The 22,433-nt window shown below is 42.8% G+C and overlaps 2 protein-coding genes across 2 annotated transcripts in view; both read right to left on the bottom strand.

Annotated features, from left to right (window-relative positions):
* Nucleotides 1-3,114: 3,114 nt before the first annotated feature.
* TXNDC12 (thioredoxin domain containing 12) overlaps nucleotides 3,115-22,433 on the bottom strand; it is a 31,333-nt gene continuing 12,014 nt past the window's right edge. The window contains exons 2-7 of the mRNA XM_047789119.1: nucleotides 18,617-18,677; nucleotides 10,403-10,455; nucleotides 9,274-9,347; nucleotides 7,325-7,394; nucleotides 6,455-6,538; nucleotides 3,115-3,986 (exon numbers count right to left, since the gene is read on the bottom strand). Coding sequence (XP_047645075.1) covers nucleotides 3,907-3,986; nucleotides 6,455-6,538; nucleotides 7,325-7,394; nucleotides 9,274-9,347; nucleotides 10,403-10,455; nucleotides 18,617-18,677 — 422 coding nt within the window. The 3' untranslated portion in view covers nucleotides 3,115-3,906. The remainder of the gene's footprint in view (nucleotides 3,987-6,454; nucleotides 6,539-7,324; nucleotides 7,395-9,273; nucleotides 9,348-10,402; nucleotides 10,456-18,616; nucleotides 18,678-22,433) is intronic.
* On the bottom strand, nucleotides 14,347-16,602 carry KTI12 (KTI12 chromatin associated homolog). Its single transcript, XM_047789118.1, has one exon. It carries the CDS (start codon nucleotides 15,952-15,954, stop codon nucleotides 14,890-14,892), a length of 1,065 nt encoding a protein of 354 aa, XP_047645074.1. The 5' UTR covers nucleotides 15,955-16,602; the 3' UTR covers nucleotides 14,347-14,889.

Raw genomic sequence — 22,433 nt, 5'->3', positions numbered from 1 at the left:
GAAACTTTTTTGGCCACTCCCAGGCATGCAGAAGTTCCTAGGCCAGGGATTGAACCCACACCACAGCAGTACCCAAGCTGCAGCAGTGACAATGCTGGATCCTTAACTGCTGAGCCACCAGAGAACTCCTCATTGCAGTTTTAATCTACATTTTTCTATTGCCTAATATCACACATTTTCATGTGTTTGATGGCCATTCTTAAGTGTTTTGTGAAGCATCTGTTCAAGTCTTTGCCCAGCGGCAACATTGTAAATCCATTTTTCAATTCAAATAAACATGTTAATATAAACCTCTATGACAATTTAGTTTCAAATCCTAACTCCAAGATTGATTCCAAATTCTAGAAGGTGAAGACTTGTAATGTATTTGTCACCTGGATGACTTCCAACTTCCATCTTCTCTTAGAACTCTCCCTTGGGAGAAATCCTTTCTTTAATAATAACTGAGAATTGCAAGAAGCAAATTTGCATCACTTTCACTATACAATAGTTCCAAATTCTAAACACCTCCCAATGGTGCAGATGGCCCATTTCTAAAGTGAGTTTCCACTCTTGACAAACTGCTTACTACAACTATGTATAAGACAAAAAGCCTCTAATCAAGGAAGCTTAGAACTATTTCCATTTCCCTTGGTTTGGTACCACAGAAGTTTTTACATAGTAGAGCAGAGCAATGCATCATATTAAAATTCAGGGTAAGAGGTAGGCCTGTCTTCTGTAAAGTGAGAAAACATGAAGAGTGATAAAGGGAGGTGGGAATGAATCCTCTTGATGACATTTCTTGGGAATTTTTTTTTTGTAATTTGTGTCCATTTTATAAATTATTTATGGTGTGTGTGTGTGTGTGTGTGTGTGTGTGTGTGTGTGTGTGTGTGCGCCATGCCCATGGCATGCAGAAGCTCCTGGGCCAGGAATGGAACCCAGTCATAGCAGTGACAACATGAGAGCTTTAACCCAGGGAACTAAGCCACCAGGGAACTCCTTGTTCTTTAATTGTGGTAAAATATACATAACAAAATTTATCATTTAAACCACTTTTCTTTTATTTTTTTTGGCTGCACCTGCTGCATGCAGAAGTTGGGCCGGGAATCAAACCTGTGCTCAGGTATTTCTCGTAAAGTCTCTATGTACCCCAGATTGAAAACTCTCATTCCAAGTCACATCTTAGAACATAAAGGAGGTAATATGTGTGGTGGAAAAAGCATGAGTTTGTAGTAAGATAGGGGTGGTTAGAACCCAGTAGTGACTTAGTCTAGAAACTGAGGGGAAACCACTTTCTTCTCCAAAGTTTCCTTTTCCATAAAATGAGGCTAATGATACCTATCCCTTAGAACCGTGAATGGGATTTAAGAGAATGAATGAAAAGAACCTACCACAGAGCTTGGCAATTCAATTCATTGTTTTGGGTCCTTGGTACACAGGACAGAAGGGTCTCTGATGTAGAGGAGCAGAGCCTGAGGACAGCCACAGACCATAAACAAGTAACTACAATATGATGTGGTGCTGAGCCAAGACAGAGATATTGGAGGGAGGGGCATGTTATCCTCATGAGAAAAGCCAGGAGTTCCCTTCATGGCTCAGTGGTTAACGAACCCGACTAGGATCCATGAAAATGCCGGTTTGATCCCTGTCCTTGCTCAGAGGGTTAAGTATCTGGCATTGCCATGAACTATGGTGTAGTTGGCAGACATGGCTCAGATCCCAAGGTGATGTGGCTGTGGCATAGACCTGCAGCTATAGGTCCAGTCTGACCCCTAGCCTGGGAACTTCCATGCGGGTGTGGCCCTAAAAAGCAAAAAAAAAAAAAAAAGAAAGAAAGAAAGAAAGAAAAAAGAAAGGCCAGGAAAATCCCCGAAAAAGATGGCCCAAAACATGAAGAATGAGGGAGTTCCCTTTGTGGCGCAACGGAAACAAATCTAACTAGAATCTATGAGGGTGAGGGTTCGATCCCTGGCCTTGCTCAGTGGGTCAGGGATCTGGCGTTGCAGTGAGCTGTGGTGTAAGTTGCAGATGTGGCTGGGATCCCACGTTGCTGTGGCTGTGGTGTAGGGCAGTGGCTACAGCTCCAATTTGACCCCTCGCTAGGAAATTCCATGTGCTGTGGGTGCGGCCCTAAAAAGAAAGAAAAAAGAAAGGTGAAGAATGAGTAAAAAGAACTTAGGCAGAGGAAACAAACCAAGCAAAGACGTAAAAGTATAAAAAGCATGTTGTGAGGGGAACTTGAGGGAATCTGGTATCATGACAACACAATACGCAGACATGATGGGAACAAATGATGTCGAGAAAGCTTCCTAAAAGGCCACAGGAAAGATCTTGACCTGATCCTGTGCCCTGGTTTCCTTGCCTGCTTCAGATTCTTCTGTAAAATGGAGATGATAATAGTACCTTTCTCACAAGGCTGTTAGGAGATGGGATAATACACGTAAAGCACTTAGAAGAGTGCCTGGGTTAGTAACAGTCTCTCGACGATGGCAGGAAAGCCGCTAAGCCATGGATGATAAGTGCACGTCAGCACTTTGGAAAGATGAAAAGATGACTCTCAGGGAAAGTAGGAGGGTGGATTATAGGAGAGAATACTGGGGACAAGCAGGCAAGTTCCAAGGCTGTAGCAATAAACAGACTAGGAAATGGACAAGGCCTGCCCGGTACAAAGCAGTGATAGTGAGGACGGAGGGAATTCGGGTATTTAAACAGTATAGGAGGAGTTCAGGTCATGGCACAGCAGACATGAATCCAACTAGGAACCATGAGGTTGCGGGTTCGGTCCCTGGCCTCGCTCAGTGGGTTGAGGATCCAGCGTCGCCGTGAGCTGTGGTGTAGGTCCCAGAGGTGGCTTGGAGCCCACATTTCAGTGGCTGTGGCATAGGCTGGCAGCTACAGCCCCAATCTGACCCCTAGCTGGGAACCTACATATGCCATAGACGAGGCCCCGGAAAGACAAAAAAAACATAGAGGAGAAGATCTCTGATGTTCACTCGTGTGTGGGAGATGCTGGCCCAGGAGGAGTCCTAGTCAGAGCTCTTAGACCAGGCCTCTCAAGGTTGGTTAGCTTTCTTCCTGAAGTGCTCTCCTTCCCTCCATCCTCCAATAACAAAAAGGCCATCACAACAGATATCCTTTCAAAGTTTTATTAAAGTGTAATGGAACAATTAATATTTTTTCATTTTTTTTGTTAACCCCAGTACAAAAATACAGTTGACGACTTGACAAAAATGGCTCCACCTAGGGCTTGAAGGTTTGAGTTTTCTCCAACAGTAACAGGGGAAAGCATACTTCCAGCTGGGGCTGAGTCCACGCACACAGCCAAACCTGCAAGTGCATGCGTGCAAACAGGGAAGCCAAGCCAGAGGAGAGGAAGGAAGATGCAGGGATTCAGGAAGAAGCCCAAGATTACTCCCAGGAGAAAAAGAGAAGAAACAGGCTGGTCCCCTTGCGGGGGGCTGTGGAGGGGGGTAGAATTACTGATTTACATTTAGGATTTGTTGTTTTAACTGATAAGCTATTGCTGAAATTTTAACATTATAGAAAAGATGCTTCTGTTCTGTTTTCACCACCAAGGTGAGTAAAGCAGAAGGAAATGACAAGATTTAAATACTGCAGTGTGAGGAGTAAAACTCCAAATGGCTCAAGTTTTGTGTCAAAAGGTGTTATTCTTTACCTTTAATGACAGAGAAACATTTTGGTGAGAGGGGACAGGAGAGGGATGTCTGCCACACTCTGCTGGATCCACGAACATGGAAACCAGCTTCTGGCGGCAGAAATTCCTCCACAGTGAGGCCCCTTCCCTGTAGGCGGGAGCAAGGTTTCCTGATCCATTTAAATGTTCTGAGTGATTCCTCAATATTCCCTCCCCTGCGGCTTTCCTTCCAGAACAATAACTTTGATGAAAGAAGGGATACACTGAGGTTACAACTCATCTTCAAGATGTTTCTCTCTGAAGGCATCACCCGTCAGCCTTTCCTGAGCTTCTTTCATTCCCTGAACAACTGTGAAATAAAGGTTGAGGGGAAAAGCATAAAGCAGGCCTTTAATCTTTGACATTTGACAACCAATAAAGATTTTTTTTATGTTTTAGGAAAAATATAAGAGGAGCACAGGAGCTGGATTCAAGATCTAGTGCTGGATTTTAGCTGTGGAAAGTCTGTTACATTTGTTTTCTCATCTGCAAATAAGGTGATGCTACTTTCTTCACACAGGAATATTATAAAAATTAAATGAGTGAAACATAAATGTGCTTTATAAACTATGAAGTCCTACAAAAATGTTCGTAGTTACTTTGGCTTACCCTCCAGGATTCAAGCTGAACCCCCGACCTGTCGGTAGATGCTCACTTGACACCAAGGGAATAGATGAGATCTTTCTACCCATCCCCATCCTATCTTCAGCGTGAAACGCTGCATGTACTTCACTTCCTGTGGAGGTTACACTGACGTGTGTGTGTGTGTGTGTGTGCGCGCGCGCGCGCACGCACGCACTTGGAGGGAGTAAGACAGTCTTCACTAAAAAGGTGGTCATGTCCAGTACCAATAACGTATGGCAGAAGTCAAGTTCTCAGGCAAAAGAACCTGGAAGGGCCGGCGCTGGGTAGATGGAGATGTGGAGATGAAACGTCCTGTCTCAGGGTGTCCCTCTTGTGGATTTAGACATCAAGGAGGGCTCCCCTCCTTGGTATAGCCTTGGTACAGGCTCCCATACAACAGCAGCCCAAGAGTTGGGTTAAGCCAGAGTCTGTGAATCTCAGAAAGAAAGCCAGGTAAGAGCTGCCGCTGTGGTGCAATGGAATTGGTGGTGTCTTGGGAGTGCTGGGATGCAAGATTGATCCCCGGGCCGGAACAGTGGGTTAAGGATCAGGCGTTGCCGTGGCTGTGGCTTAGGTCAAGACTGTGGCTCAAATCTGATTCCTGGCTGGAGAGCTCCATGTGGTCAGGGCAGCCAAAAATGAAAAAAAAAAAAAAAGAAAGAAAGCCAGGTAGTATAGTTTGTTAGATCCCTTTTGTTTCACCTAAGCCTTTAGTAAAGCCAGTTTGAATGTTCTCGTTTCATGTCAGCTGAGCCATGGGGAATTTAGGCAAGGTGTCACATCGGAATTAATGTGTTAAAGGACAAGGCCAGTGTCGAGACAGCATGGTAACCTCCTGAAATATTCTGAAAGGAAGGTGAATTTCCAGGGTCAAGAGTTGGGGGTCTTCGAATCCCCATTGTGGCTCAGTGGTAACAAACCCAACTAAGATCCATGAGGACGCTGGTTCCATCCTGGCCTCGCTCAGTGGGTTAAGGATCTAGCGTTGCTGTGAGCTGTGCTGTAGGTCACAGACGTGGCTCGGATCCTGTGTTGCTGTGGCTATAGGTCAGCAGCTGCAACTTCAATTTGACCTCTAGCTTGGGAACCTTCATATGCTGCGGGTGCGGCCCTAAAAACGGGGCAGGGGGAGGGGGGGTTCTGGGATCTGAAGTTCCGTTGCCCCTCTCCATGTGGAAAATTTCCCTCTATTTCTAACCTCCAGGGATCTGCATTTGGTTAAGAAAGATGGCATTCTCCTTACCATGGAAAGCAGAGGATAACCTCTCCAGATCTCTCTCTCTCCCTATCCTGAGAAAGAGTTCCTAGGACTCAAAACGTAAAGTGATCCACAACCCGGCAGCATGGCAATGGGAGGCACATGGCAACTTCCATGTGTCTGAGATGCCTTTTACAGGTGGCAGGGAGAACTTCAGAAGGAAGACAGTGACAGTATGTGGTACGAATCCCAACCTCTGCCTCGAGAATGACTGCGCTCAAGGAGTAGGAACAAAAAAGCATGAGTGACGTGAGAATTCAACCCTCCCTCAGTGTTTGTGCCGATGCTGTTCCCTCTGCCTCAGACATGCTTTCTGCGTTCTTCCGCTAGCTAGGTCTCACGTCTCAGGCCTCAATCCCGTCGCCATCCCTTTAGCACGCCTTACACGCTCTCCGTGTTGGGTGACACCCCCACACACACACCCCTTGCTTCCTGAGCTTGAAATGTCCTTTTCGTATCTGTCCATAGAGATAATTCTTATCCTCCGAGGTCCAGCTAAAGTTTACTATCTGCGGAACCTTTTAGACTTGACCGGCTAACAGCATTCCCCTTCCTTTGAATTCTTACAAGAACAGCGTTAGAGCACTGGGGAAAAAACTAAGTTCCAGACTGTCATCCTGGCTCTGGGAATTATTAACTGTGAGAAAATGGGTGAGTGACTATTTCTGTGAGCCTCAGTTCTCCAGTTTCTTGTGGGTCAGTTAGCTCTCAACTGGATTGTTAGAAACAAGGGAAGGGGCTCAGCTTATCTTTCTCCTAGATTCGAGGCAGGAGCTAGCCAAAAGCTAGTCACTCAGTAAACACGTTCAACTGAGTTTCCCATCACACCTTGCATGTGGTTTATCCTAGTTAAATCTAGCAGCAACCCTCCCTCTCCTCTCTCAACACAAGCATACCTTGCTCAGCATTGATGTAGAAATACTTGTAGCTGGGGTTTCCATGCTCATTGATGATTTCAGGCCGCACCTTGCCGCTGGGATCTATTGTAGACAAAAGGGCACAGGGGTTGCAATAATCATATAACAGAGAGGTATTTCCATCACTGTATGGTACACTAGGCCTTCTGGAAAACGAGACCTGCCCATCTTTGCAGCTCATTATCTCACTCCTTACCCCTTGCATTTTTACGTTGTAATCACAATGAATTCCTTGCAATTCCCTGAACACAACCCATCCCCTATTCCCACCATGCCTTGGCAAATGCTGTTCCCTCTTCCTAGCATGTTCCTTTCTGTTTGATGATGGTGGGATCCTATATTGTTATTTGTTTCCCTCATAGAATATAGAAGAATGCTGATCAAAGACTAGGTGGTCATTAAAATCTTTCATAAAATTGTTTCTGGAAAGACATTTGTCTGGTTATAGTATCCCATTGCCTCAGCCTCACTATAGGCTCAAGGGTGGGAATTGTGGCTTATCTTAGTCCCTACAGTGCCTAGCACAGCATCTGACACAAGACTGATGCACAAGTGATTGCTGAATGGATAATGAATGATCAATACTTTCCACTGCTCACAAAAGCAGTTAGTCTCCTGTTTGTTTTTTGTTTTTTATTTTTATTTTTTCACAAAAGCAGTTACTTAATGGGAAAAGTTTCCCCGCAGATCTGAGGTTCTGGCCTTCAGAACTCCCCCATTCTCTTGAAACTGGACTTTGGTTTTGTTTTTAACCATCCCAGTATTAATTTCACTAGGCGGAGTCAGTGCCTTGATTCATTTCTCTCCTCATCAGGGATCAGGTCCCCAGATTAAGACTTTTTACCTTACCCAGGAAAAGGATTCGTGGAATATAACCCCCATCAGGGCTGAAATCTTCATCTTTGGGTTCCTCTTCATCCTATTAAGTATAAACCTTAGGTCAGATCATGTTCCTTCTCTCCTCGAAACCTTTCAGTGGCTTCCCCTCTCACTCAGAATAAAAATTTTTAAGTCCTTGCAGTGACCTAAGAGGTCATACATCTCTGGCCTCATGGGCACTTCTCTAACATCATGTCCTATCCCTTGTTCAGTCGCTTCCAACCACACTAACTCACCTGCTTCCTGGCATTAAACAAGCCAGGCATGCTTCCAACTCAGGCGTTGGTACTTGCTCTTACCCTCTGCCTGGACACACTTCCCCTATTACCCATGTGGCTCACTCCCTTTTTCTGCTTCAAATCTTTGCTCAAATGTCACCTTCTTTTCTAACCACCTAATTAAAATTGCAGACTATCCCCTCCATCTTTCATTTTTAGCTTCAGCATTTACCACATCTGACATTTTTTATTTGACTTGTTTGTATCCCCATATTCGATTCCTCGTGTGTTATTTTTTTTTTTTTTATTTTTGTCTTTTTTGTGCTATACCAATGGCATATGAAAGTTTCCAGTCTAGGGGTCAAACTGGAGCTACAGCTGCCAGTCTTTACTACAGCCACATTAAGATGGGATCAGCGCCACATCTGCAGTCTAAACCACAACTTGTGGCAACACCAGATCCTTAACCCACTGAGCAAGGCCAGGGATCAAACCTGCATCCTCATGGATGCTAGCTGGGTTCATTACCACTGAGCCACAGTGGGAACTCCCCTTGTGTATGATTTAACAATAGCAGATAATTTTGTTTTGTTCACTGCTGATTCCCAATACTCATATCACTGACCTACAGTTTTTCTTGACTGTATGAACTGATGAGACATTTTGCTACAATCAGAAGTCACAGTCCTCCCAGGAGATGTGACTACACAGTTCAGCTTTCTTTTAAAGAAATCTCTCAAGTTGGACAATGCTCCCTGAACACACTTCTGTTTCCTATGAGTGGTGATTCTAACTTACCACAGAAAGTGGTGAGCAGTCACTACTGAGGAATCAATAGTAATTTTGTCATTTATGGTATAATTCCCATATCAAAAGCTACATGGGGCCATTTCCTCAAACAGTGAGTATCACTTTGCCTTCAGTAAGGTGTGTCAGCACTCAGGCTATCCATCAGCTCTGTAAACAATCCCTTATCTACCTCAGCAGTAACTGTTCATATGTTCAGAAGACTTCCAGTCCTATGTTTACATAAACATCATTTTATAGAACCTTAAGGCAAGGAGTATCATCATAGAGGATCTGAGGGTTCCACATTTGACGAGCACAGCCTCAAAGTCAGCACAGCGAGGTCACAGTACCATTCTTATCACTTATGAGGCTCTATGATCTTGACTAAATCACTCAACTCCTTCAGGCCTAAGACGCTCAGTCTGTAAAATGAGGACGGTACCAACGACCTAAGAATCCCTTCTAACTCTAAGATCTGATATTCTGACTTGGGATTCCAAGGCCTCTGGTCTCTGTGAAGTACATGCAGGCTATCTAATGAAGAAACAAGGAAGCTGTACATATAAGCCCAGCACAGAACCGGGTTGTGGCCTGCATGTGTGACTATACTTTTAGTTCAGTTCTACAAAGATATAAAAACATGACATGGTCATAAACTAAAAATGAAGAGACCTTAAAATTTTGTCATCTTATCCAATCTTTCCTCTCCTGCTTCCTCCCACAAATGGGGGCTGGATGGCACGCTACCATATCTGTTACCATATGTTACCATATCTTAGAATTAGAGATCAAGAGAAAAAACAAACGAGTAGCCACCTCTGCTGAGCAAGATTTTATACTATCAATGATACTAATTCTAAAATAGTAAAGACTTAAAATCATAGAAGAAAGGAGAAACTCTGGAAGTCTTACCTCAAGATTTACCATAACAAAATTGTGGGCAAGTTCTGAAATTTCTGTAGATTCTGCAAATTTGGGCTTTAAAGCTGGGGGCAGGGGGAGAGAAAAAGATTTTAGATTAGAAGAAAACATTGCTATACCCAAACCCTAATTTACTGATTTTTTTTTTTTTGGTCTTTTTGTCTTTTAGGGCCATACCCACATATGGAGGTTCCCAGGCTAGGGGTCCAATAAGAACGGTAGCTGCTGGCCTACGCCAGAGCCACAGCAATGAGGGATCAGAGCTGCGTCTGCAACCTACAACACAGCTCACAGCAATGCCAGATCCCTAACCCACTGAGCAAGGCCACAGATTGAACCCACATCCTCATGAATCCTGGTCAGGTTTGCTAACCACTGAGCCACGGCGGGAACTCCTACTGAGATGATTCTTGTAACTGATCCTTCTTCTAATCTTAAGACCTAGAAATCAGGACACTCGATTTCTGGTGCTGCTTCTGCCTTTTACTTGCACAGCTATGTGCAAGTGACTGACTTCATTTCTCTGACACTTTCATTTATAAAATACAGATAATGGCATATGAATAAAAAAAATTATTACTATTTGCTTTTACATATTTTCCTAATTTAAGAATAGATATAATAAAGACAATAGAGTAACAATACTCTACCACTAATATATATATATATTATTACACTGATTTATACTAATTTTATACTCCTTTTCCAACAAGATTTTATTAAGTGTCACATAAAAACAAAAGAAAAAACCTGACTGGGAAGGGGCAGGGTGGTATAGCAGAAAGAACACATGCTACAAAGTAAAATAAACTGAGTTCTAATTTGGCTCCCACCTCCTCCAGACTTCCCTAACCACTCTTCATGTGTCTCTCCGTACATACAACTGTCCATACAACTATTGAGGCACTTGAACCCATATTCCACATAATTATATCTTAGTTGCCCCACCCTCCAACCCCTTGCAAATGTAATTGCAAATTTCTCAAGGGCAGGGAATCTATATCATATATTTCTTTGGTATTCCTTAGAGCAATAAGCAGTGCTGAACCAAAGTCCACTGTAATATTTTTAAAATATTAGTATTTGTGAATACATCTGAGGTTTGAACATTTGCACCTACCTTTGCAAGCTCCACACCAGGATTTATGGATAATCACCATCAGGGGTAATCCACTTAAAAACAAAACAAAGAAATTATAATCTAGCAATTTCATTTCTTCAAATATATTCTAATAAAATGACCAACCAGGGAGTTCCCGTCGTGGCGCAGTGGTTAACGAATCCGACTAGGAACCATGAGGTTGCGGGTTTGGTCCCTGCCCTTGCTCAGTGGGTTAACGATCCGGCGTTGCCGTGAGCTGTGGTGTAGGTTGCAGACGCGGCTCGGATCCCGCGTTGCTGTGGCTCTGGCGTAGGCCGGTGGCTACAGCTCCGATTCAACCCCTAGCCTGGGAACCTCCATATGCCGCGGGAGCGGCCCAAGAAATAGCAAAAAGACCAAAAAAAAAAAAAAATGACCAACCTATGAGGACAATGATTGATATACAAAGACTTCCATGTGGTATAATTTCAACTGGAAAAAAATTTTAGACAATATAAATATTCAATAAGAGCAGATTATTATAGCAAAATTATTGCTGAAGTTTGACATCCCAGTAAATTCTGCAAATTTGGGCTTTAAAGCCAGGGAGAAATGACTGTAGAAGAGAACAAATGTTACGGTTATACAACCATTGAAATGTTAATAAAATTTTTCATTGGTGCAATGTTAAATTAAAAGCAAGAATATAAAATTATCTATAGTTTATACAAACATAGAACAAAATTATGCCATTTGCAGCAACATGGATGGAACTAGAGACTCTCATACTAAGAAAAATAAGTCAGAAAGAGAAAGACAAATACCATATGATATCACATATCTGGAATGTAATATATGGCATAAATGAACCTATCCACAGGAAAAAAAAAAAACAAACTTATGGACTTGGAGAACAGACTTGTGGTTGCCAAGGTGGAGGGAGTAGGATGGACTGGGAGTTTGGGGTTAGCAGATGCAAACTATTGCATTTGGAGTGGATAAGCAATGAGATCCTGCTATATAGCACAGGGAACTATATCTAGCCACTTGTGATAGAACATGATGGAGGATAATATGAGAAAAAGAATGTACATATATATGTATGACTGGTTCACTTTTTTGTACAGCAGAAATTGAGAGAACATTATAAATCAACTATAATTAATAAAATTTTAAAAATATACAAATATATAGAGAAAAGAATCTAAAAGGAAATATACCAAAACATAATAGACATTATTTCTGATAATAGGATTGTAGATATTCCTATACTTTTCCTACATTTTCCAAATTTTTCTTCAATTAAGTGTAATTTTTTAAAAATAATTTATTATTATTATTTATTTATTTATTTTTGTCTTTTTGCCATTTCTTGGGCCGCTCTCTCGGCATCTGGAGGTTCCCAGGGTAGGGGTCCAATCGGAGCTGCAGCCACCGGCCTACACCACAGCCACAGCAACTTGGGATCCGAGCCGAGTCTTCGACCTATACCACAGCTCACGGCAACGCCGGATTATCAACCCACTGAGCAAGGCCAGGGATCAAACTCTCAACCTCATGGTTCCTAGTCGGATTTGTTAACCACTGCGCCACGACGGGAACTCCAATTAAGTGTAATTTTTATAATCAAGAGGAAAAAGCCTTTTCTTTTATGCAATAACGAGCAACACAATCCACCTGAATCAATTTTGGCCGGTTGAAGCTCTTATGCGCTTAAGGCTCAAATGTCAATGTGTAGAAGGGGCTTACATAGGCGCTCCCGTTGTGGCTCTGTGCTAAGAAACCCGACTAGTATCCATGAGGATGTGGGTTCAATCCCTGGCCTTGCTTAGTGGGTTAAGGGGCCAGCATTGCCGTGAGCTGCGGTGCACGTCACAGATGAGGTTCAGATCTGGTGTGGCTGTGGCTGTGGCGTAGGCCAGCAGTTGCAGCTCTGATTAGACCCCTAGTCCGGAAACTTCCATATGCCTCAAGTGTGCTTCCTAAGGAAGGAACTCTCAGCTATTTTCTCTATTTCCCCATACCTAGCTAGCACAGAGAATTAATATTATTGGCAACGAAAACTTACATAGCATTTGCTATGTACCAGGCACTATTCTAAATATACAGTAGTTAATTTGTAAGTGTCAAATGAATTATTCAGCTGTCTTTCCGTACACAGGCCTACTACAAATCTGGGACAGATTTGTGCCTCTCATACTTGTAAAAGCTTATAAACCAAATGAGCAGGACAAGCTTAGGTAAGAAGTGGGATCTAGATGATCACAATAGTAATAGCTAAATATGCTAACCATTTATTACATGACAATGTTGTATGTGCTTTACACGAGTTATCCCATTAAAATCCTCACAACAGGAGTTCCTGTTGTGGTGCAGTGGAAACAAACCTAACTAGTTTCCATGAGGATGCAGCTTCGATCCCTGGCCTCGTTCAGTTAAGGATCGTGCTGTTGCCATGGGTTGTGGCATAGGTCACAGACATGGCTCACAATCCTGCATTGCTATGGCGCAGGTTTGCAGCTGTAGCTCCAATTTGACACCTAGCCTGGGAACTGCCATATGCTGCAGGTGGGGCCCTAAAAAAAAAAAAAAAAAAATTAAAAAAAAAATCCTCACAGAAATCCTAAGGCAGGTACCATTAATGGTCTCATAATATAAATGAGAAAACTGAGATATCTACGAGAGTAAATATTTGGCCACACAAAATCTAGGTTCTGCCACTTAGTAGTTAACTCGTAAGTCTGTTTCCAAAATCAATGTTCTAACCATTACAATCTACTTCAATTTAGAATGGTAATCGAGAATCCATAGGGTTAAACCCAATCTCCCAATAATCAACTAACCTGGAATTAGAGAATGAAGAATGGAAAAGACCTTAGAGGCTGCCTAGTCCAAGCCTCCATTTCATGCAGGAATCTACTCTCATATTATAAGACACAAAAGGTGGCTCAATGAGCAAGAAAGACATCACCAACCAAGGCAGCCTATACTTTTAACAGTGCCATGCACGTACAGAGCAATCTAGAATGTCTTGCTTCCTCCTTTCTCCCAAACTCCAATTCATCCTCCTCGAGCAAAGGTCAGCAAACCTGTCTGCAGGCCTAACCCAACCCACTGCCTGCTTCTGTAGGGCTGTGATACACTGATGTGGCATCTTTACATTTTTAAATGCTTGAGAAAAAAATCTAAAGAATAGTATTTTGTGGAAGTCCCTGTGTGGCACAATGGGTTAAGGACCCAGCGTTGCCACAACTGGGGCGTGCGTTCAAGCCCCAGCCCAGGAACTTCTCCATGCCATCTTGTGATGTGTTACAAAATTAAGTATTATTCACCTTCAGTATACCTAGTTTCACTTAAACACATTCACACTCATTTGTGTACTGATTGTCTATGGCTGCTTTTGTGCTATCATGGGCGGTTGATAAGCTGCCAAGAGACTATGTCCCACAAAGCCTAAAATATTTACTATCTGGCTTGTTACTAACCCTTGCTCTAGAGCGACAGTTCAAATGTAAACCTTCTGTGACACCTTCCCAAAACCACCTATCTCAAAAACTAGTTAATCCTATTCCTCCTCTGGGATCCCAAAGCATTCTAACCTCCAGACTTTTCATCCTCTAATCACCTGTTTACTTAACTTCTCAAGGGCAAGGACTGTACCTAATTCATCTTTGAAACACAAAGCAGTGGTAAGGGAGGTAGCTACCAATGTTTAAGGAAATGAATGAAAAAAATGAAAGACAAGCTTAAAGTGCTATTTGCCTTGAAAAACAGAATGAAGCACAACAGTTATGGAATCTGTCATTATAGTCACTCTATAGTTAAGACCATAGTTTAAGACCAAAACATCTAGATTCCTGATGAGCACTATAAAAGTACTTTTGATCAAAGGTGTAACAGGGAAACATGTGTATCTAAAATGTTACATTAAGTAAGTTACAAGAACATAAAGTTACATTAAGTGAAAGAGATGCCAGCAGACAGACTTCTGAAATATTTTATTAGATGAAATAATCTAGTGGTTTTGTCTTTCACTAACACTAGAACCAAAACTTCCCAAAGCCAGAAACCAGTGGATGAGATCTATGAGCCCAGGCCCCAGGACACAGACTAGAAAAAGTAGGCAAAGTATTTAAAGAACTGTGGTATGAAAGAAGGCCCAGTTTAGATGCTGAATTGTGCCATCTTCAGTGCTGTTCAGAATTGTTTTAAAACAATTCATCTACCCAGTCTCTCCTCCCACAGTTCAGATGAAAATCAATAGTGTGTGATCCCAACCTAAGCAAGCCCTGTCCACCTGAGCTGTCCTCCGGAGAAATTTGCGAAGATCCTCCAAGCTCCATTTCTTCATTTTCTCTAGTCTCAAATTATGCTCAAGATCTGGCACAGGCATTCAGGAAAGTATGAGTGAATTAGCCCCAACAGCACAAGTACCAGACATTAACAAAATCTGCAGAACTTTAGATTACTCTTCCCAAGGTGTAGAGGTGAAACAAGGAACCGTGGTTTTTCCCCACCAGTCCTGGTTAGTGCAAGCTCTGGCTCAGATACTGCAGAAACATGTTGGCTAGTTGAGGCAGGTTCTCATTGTTGGGATGCATTTTGGTGTAGGAAATAAACTGGCGACGGAGACGACTCAGTTCTGCCATGGTCAAGGGCCGGGTAAACCGCAGGTGCTCTGTGGTGCCAGGAAGCTTAAGCAAGTCTCCAGGGACTGCACTCTTCTGTGCTTCCATCAGTCCTGCCAACACCTGGCTAGTGACCTGGTCCAACTGGTGCAAAAAGCTGCCAGAGGCAAGTGGCTGGGACTGTGTAGACTGATGGGGTGGAGGAGCCCGGTTCTCAAAGAGGGCAGCCCTGATCTCTGCCAAGGGCAACGGCTCCTCTAAGCCCACCAAAGTGAACAGGGGCCGGTCCCAGCGGTTCCGAGAGTCGGGAGCTTCGAAGCGCAGCGCCAGAGCCTCCAGAAGTTCGGGAGGGTAAAAAACACCGGACACATGCTTTGCAGATTTCTCGGATTCCGTATTCAAGACACCTAGAAAATCTGACGCCCCGATTTCCTTCCGCTCTGGTTCCTTAGGTACATCTGTCTGGCGTCTCCCGTTGACTACGGAGTCCACTGCCTGCGGTTCCCCGAGAACACTGGTATCCGCCGACAGAGGTCTCCCTCCCTCCTCAGCGCGCGGTCTCCAACTCACACTGACGTTCAGGCTCCGATTCTCCTCTACGCCGGCCACCCGCGGTCCTCTGCCCAAACCACCTGGCCGCACGCAGTAAACCACGCACAGCGTGGTGCGCGCCGCCCGAGCCAGGCAATACAGCTCGTAGCGGAAGCCCTTGATGTAGTTAAGCGAGTCGATAATGACCACGTCGTGGCGACTCAAGCGCCGCTCCACGGCAGCTCGCAGGGCCCCACGCAGGGCCTTCTCACGGGCCGAATCGCCGTACACTGTCGCGTCCTCCGCGCCCAGCACCGCTGCTTCGTCCACCACGTATACCGAGCGGCCCTCGGACGCCAGGGCGCGGCGGAGCTCTTCCGCGCGCCGGCTCTTGCCGGTGTACGGCAGTCCGCAAAACACCACGAGGGGCATCGTCCCAGGGCGCAGCCATGTGCAATTGCGCCGTCAACTTCCGGGTTGCCCGAGTTTCCGACGCAAAACGGAAATGCAAACTGCACTTCCTGCCTCCCTCGACTCTTACAGGACCTCTTGTTGCTATGGAAACAGGAATTCTGGCCAACTAGAGCCAGGTCCCGGTCTCTCTGAAAGGAGAGGGAGCTTAGAATGGCATCCGTTATTTATATAAAATATTAAAAGTCTCAGAAGAATGTGATCTCTCAGTGGTCAAGGACTAGGTACATCCATTTACAATGGGGCCTTAAAGAGCATTAAATATTGCAAAACCATTAGCACTAAGCACATAGAAGGCAGTTCACAAATGCTAATTCCCTTTCATTCCTTACAGCCTGTACACTCAGTAACTGTTTTTCGATAACCACTTCAATCATTAAACATCTTCATGATTGGGGATTTAGAAATGAACATAAAACAGTTCCCCCATAGGAAGCCAAAGGTCTGCATGGGAAAAAGCAGGTACCTACTAGCAGAATAATATACACGCTAATGGATAGAGGTAGGTTGAGGTGTAAAAGAGAAAAACAAACTGCCCACAGAAATTGCTGAAGACTTTACCTAGGAATAGTCTATTCTTCTGGGTAAGGTTACCAGATAAAGTATAGGATGCCTAGTTAAATCTGTATTTCAGATAATACAGATTTTAAAAAAAAAACATTTTTAAAAAATGTTTTAAAAATAAGTACGTCTCAGAGTTACCACTGTGGCGCAACAGGGATTTGCAGCATATTTGCAGTGCCAGGACACAGACTGGATGCCTGGCACAGTGGGTTAAAAGATTAATGTAGGGAGTTCCCACTGTGGCTCAGCGGAAATGAATCTGTCTAGGAACCATAAGGTTGAGGGTTCAACCCCTGGCCTCGGTCAGTGGGTTAAGGATCTGGCATTGCCGTTAGCTGTGGTGTAGTTTGCAGACTCAGCTCGGATCTGGTATTGCTGTGGCTCTGGCTTAGGCCAGCAGCAACAGCTCCGATTCAACCCCTAGCCCGGGAACCTCCATATGCTGCGGGTGTGGCCCTAAAAAGACAAAAGACCAAAAAAAAAAAAAAAAATCCAGTGTTGTTGCAGCTGCCACATAGGCAGATCTGATCACTGGCCAAGGAACTCCATATGCCCAGTGGAGGTGCCAAAAGAAAAAGGAAAAAAAAAAAATCAATATATAAAAACAAGTATGGGAGTTCCCGTCGTGGCGCAGTGGTTAACGAATCCGACTAGGAACCATGAGGTTGCGGGTTCGGTCCCTGCCCTTGCTCAGTGGGTTAATGATCCGGCGTGGCCGTGATCTGTGGTATAGGTTTCAGACGCAGCTTGGATCTGGCATTGCTGTGGCTCTGGTGTAGGCCAGTGGCTACAGCTCCGATTGGACCCCTAGCCTGGGAACCTCCATATGTCGCGGGAGCGGCCCAAAGAAACAGCAAAAAGACAAAAAAAACAAACAAACAAGTATGTCTCAAATATTGCTTGAGCATAATTAGAATTACTTATTGCTTACCTAAAATTCAATAACTGGGCATCCTTTACTTTTACTTGCTAAATCTGGCAACCTTACTTCTGCAGAAGTAATGCGACTCAGCCATGAAGCTCTTTTCTCAGAAAAGCAAGCACTCTAGCTTGGTAGACACAGAAATATGAGTGTTTCTGTGCAAGTACGTGTGTGTGTATAAAATGCACATATATTGGGTCTCTGTATCTCTCCAATACAGTAGAGTAGAATGTTCAAGTCTTTTTTTTTTTTTTTTGCTTTTTAGGGCCGCACCCACAGTATGTAGATGTTCCCAGACCAGGGGTCGAATTGGAGCTTCAGCGGCCAGCCTATGCCGCAGCCACAGCCACAGCTGCATCTGCAACCTATACTACAGCTCACAGCAACAGCAGATCCTTAACCCCTGAGTGAGGCCAGGGATTGAACCCACATCCTCATGTATACTAGTCAGGTTCATAACTTGCTGAGCCACAAGAGGAACTCTGAGTATGCTCAAGTCTTGGCTTCGCCACTTACTAGCTATGTAAACTACTGTCAAGTTACTTGACTATTCTGTATCTCAGTTTTCTCTCCTGTGAAATAATAATGGTTTTTATTTCACAGGCTAAACCAACCTCATACATAGGTTGTGAGGATTAAAAAATTAATGAATGTAAAGCACAAAGATCAGTGTTTAGCCTTTCCTCCCCTGCTCTGCCTTTTCCTCCTCCGTCAAATCAGTTTTCTGTGCATATATTAAACCTACATGGAACTTAAGATCATTCAACTTGGGAGTATTAGGCAGCATGGTTTTCTGGTGAAGTGTAGGCTCTGAAGCCAGGTTGCCTGGGTCCGAATCAAAATAGCTGTGTGATCTTAGGCAAGTTATTTAGCTGCTCTGTGCTTTAGTTTTCTCATCTGTAAAATGAAAGAAATAGTACCCACCTCAAATGAGCTGCTGAGAGAATTAAATGAGTTAATTCATATAATTCAATGCCTGGTGTGTTATAAGCACTTAATGTTAGCTATTATTATTGTCATTCAGGCAACTACTCCATTCTTGCTCTGCCTGGCATAATCCTTTGCCTGAAATTAACATGAAGCTGATGGCTGGAAAGGGTATTTACCATATAAACAACCTAAAACCATATCTTGTACCTGGCAGCTGCTTCTTTCTTCCCATCTTCTAGTGTCCTCCAATGAATGTGATCTCCAAAACCTGGAAGGAAAAAGCCTTATAAACATTCACACATTAACAAAGGGCAAAGACCCAAGAAAGAAGTGTGGCGTGTTCACAAGATACCCATAAAAAAATGTTATCCTTTGTCTACAGTGTGGTGTTTAAGTCCCAACTCCACCACTTTCTAGGTGTATGGGACCACAGACAGTCCCATACCTTAAGTCTTGCTTTTCATTCCTGTAAATTGAGGGTAACATCGCCTAATTCACAATTTTTAAAGAGATTAAATAATGGTTATGAAATGCTTTGTAAACTAACTTAGAGTATGCAAATAATGCTATAAGAATGAATGATAATTTTCTATAGAGTAATCATAAAGCAGGTCATAACAAATGACTACTAACTGGAAACAATACAGCAATATAGTTTTAGAGTCAGAAAGACATGGGTATGTGACTCTGCTTTCTATTAAATGTGTGAATTTTGTGAGTGAAAGAAGCTCTCCAAAACCCAATTTCTTCATCTATAAAAATTAAGATAATCATATCTATACCTCCAAGGGGTGGTATAAGGATTTTAAGATAATACATTTTCAGATATTTAAGCTATTCTTGTTATCATTCCCCATACTTCAGCCAGAGGGATCTTTTAAAATCATATCTCTGCTGGGTTTTTTAAAAAAAAAAAAAAGGCTTCTGAATGCCCTAAAAAGGAAAGTCAAATTCTTACATCAGGGTTTACAAAATCTTTCAGAGTACAGCACCCATCTGCCTTTCCAGGCTCACTTTTTTTTTAAATTTATTTTTTAAATGATTTTTATTTGTTCCATTATAGTTGGTTTACAGTGCTCTGTCAATTTCTCCTATACAGCAAAGTGACCCAGTCATTCATATATATATATATATAATTTTTCTCACATTATCCTCCATCATGTTCCATCACAAATGACTAGATCTAGGCTCCAGGCTCACTTTCTATACCTGTTCTAAAATCCTACACACAAAACTAGCTTTCATTTCTTTAAATGCAGTATGCACTCTCTCCCCTCCAGCCTCACAATCACCGCTTCCTCTGCCTTTCCTTCCATTCTCAACTCCAACTCATTCCTCAGGTATAAACCTAGAAGCCATTTCTTCTGGTAAATCTTCCCTGACTCCCAGAGCACCCTTCATAAAATATTGCTTCATAAAATATTCATATTCTTGCCCCATCAGAGCACTTACTAGGCTGAATTGTAAATGTTTATGTGTCTCTGTCTCTCCCACCCTAAAGGGAATTCTCTAAGGACTAAGACCAAATCTGTCTTATTCCTTCCTGTTTCCCTAACATTTAGCACTACACATAGCCATAGTAAGTGCTTCATAAAATATTCATTGGGCAAATGAATCTTATATAGGCCTTATTACATAAATGACTTGATTTTATATCTAATAAATGTTAGCCATCATAATAATGCTAGCTGTTATTTACTGACCACTTCATATGTGTCTGGCACACCACATGTGCTATGTCATGTAAATGTGGCCTTAACAATAAACCTCTCTTACTTCTCTATACTTCCTTTAAAATAGGTATTAACAAATAGTTATATCTCATCAGATTATTGAATATTAAATGTTATATATCATATATATTAGAGAGAGAGAGCTTAACATAGTGCTTAGCATATTATAACTGATCAGTAAATAACCCCTTTTTGATTCTTTATAGTTGAGATTTCTGAGGCTCAGAAAAGTTATATAACCTATACCAGGTCACATAGCTGGTGAATGGCCAAGTGGGGATTTAATCTTCAATTTTATGACTTCTTTTTTGGTTGCTTACTAGTTTCCAGGCCTTGTTTCCCAGAAATAAGTTTAAATTTCCATCAGCATTACTACAGGAAAACAAACAGCTCACCTGGATTAGCACACAGAGACAGTATTCAAACTAACCACCACCACTTTTCATTACCGATAGCATGGGCTGCTGGCCAAGAGAAAATGTGTCACTTGCCTAGGGCCCAAAGTCTAATCCTGAAGAGTGATTCACTGAGAGTGAAATTGGGAGGATGCCCAGGAGAACTGGAAGGTGCCTAATGTGATCACCATCCTCCTACCTGTCAAGACAAACTCAGGCAACAGAATCTTGTTTTGGAGGGATGCCTTGACTAAACAGTCTAGAGGGATGTCCACCTACAAAACAATGAAATCCTATATAAAATGGACTTTCAAAATGCACTCACTGGGCTCAAAGTAATAGACACAAATCAAAGTAAGGGAAAACCAGACGAGGAACTGTGAGCAACAAGCAAAAGGCAAAAGGCAAGGTTGACCCGAAAGCAAATGTCCATCTGATGCAGCAAAATAGAGATGAACCTGAGGCTGCATTTGAACTCAGCTGTCAAAAGCGACTAGAATGCTTCCAGAGCAGTAGTTAGTACCTCTTGGTTTTCAGATGAATCAAATGCCAAACCTTTCTAGAGGAAAGCATTCCTAACTTTAGGCCTCCAAGATGGCCAATATGAACAACCATTATGAGCTCACAATCACAGATCACCAAATATGTAAGAAAAGAAGTTACAAGTTAAAAGTCAGCAGAAGCAACAAATAGGTTTAAACCCCTAAGGATTTAAATAAAGAGGCAAATCTGTAAAGGCACTAAATAGAATCTTTTCAAAATTAAAAATATAATTGTTAAAATACAAAATCAATTACTATTCAGTGATATACATAAACGAGCTGTTAAGCCACAAAAAAGACATAGAGAAGAGTTCCTGTCATGGTTCAGCAGTAATGAACTCAACTAGTATCTATGAGGATGAGGGTTCTATCCCTGGCCCCCACTCAATGGGTTAAAGATCTGGCGTTGCCACAAGCTGTGGTGAAGTTCACAGAGGCAGCCTGCATCTGGCGTTGCTGTGGCTGTGGCGTAGGCCAGCAGCTGCAGCTCCGAGTCAACCCCTGGCCTGGTAACTTCCATATGCCATGGATGCAGCCATGAAAAAAAAAAAAAAAAGACACAGAGGAAGAGTTAAGGATCTGGCACTGTCACTGCCACAGCTTGGGTCGTAGCTGTGGCGGGGATTTGGCAAAGGACAAAAAGGAACCTCAAATGAATATTGCCAAGTGGCCTGAAAAGGCCACATAATGTAGGATTCCAATTGTATGGCTGATGTTCTAGAAAAGGCAAAATTATGGAAATGGTAAAAAGATCAGTGGTTGCCTAGGGTTCACGGGGAAGGACGAATAGGTGCAACAAGGATTTTTTATACTAGTGAAACAATTCTGCATGATTCTGTAATGGCCGATATATGTCATGGACTAAATTGCATCTCCCTCCCAAATCCATACGTTGAAGTCCTAATCTCCAGTACCTCAGAATGTGACTGTATTTGGAGATGGGGTCTATAAAGAGGTAATTAAGTTAAAACGAGGTCATTAAGATAGGCCCTAATCCAATGACTGGTGTCCTTATAGAAAGAGATTAGACCATGTGAAGATATGGAAAGTAGACGGCCATGTACAAGAAAAAACCAATACTACCAACCACTTGCTCTTGAACTGCTAGCCTCCAGAGCTGTGAAGAGAATGAATGCCTGTTGTTTAACCCAGTCTGTAGTATTTGTTAAGGCAACCCTAGCAAATAAATGCAGGTCATTATACATGTGTCAAAACCCATAGAATGTACAGCACAAAGAGTGAACTCTAAGGTAAGCCATGGACTTTAGTTAATAACATTGTATCAATACTGGTTCATCAAGGGCAACAAATGTACCACCCTGACATGAGATGTTCATAATAGGGGAAACTGGGG

This window comes from Phacochoerus africanus, chromosome 8, assembly GCF_016906955.1.
Source record: "Phacochoerus africanus isolate WHEZ1 chromosome 8, ROS_Pafr_v1, whole genome shotgun sequence".
Classification (NCBI taxonomy): Eukaryota; Metazoa; Chordata; class Mammalia; order Artiodactyla; family Suidae; genus Phacochoerus; species Phacochoerus africanus.
Note: the sequence above shows the minus strand (reverse complement) of the source record. Positions and strands in the feature narration are given on the sequence as shown.

Excerpts from the sequence above, each read along its gene's own strand:
- KTI12 (XM_047789118.1), bottom strand. The coding sequence starts at position 15,954 with ATGCCCCTCGTGGTGTTTTGCGGACTGCCGTACACCGGCAAGAGCCGG.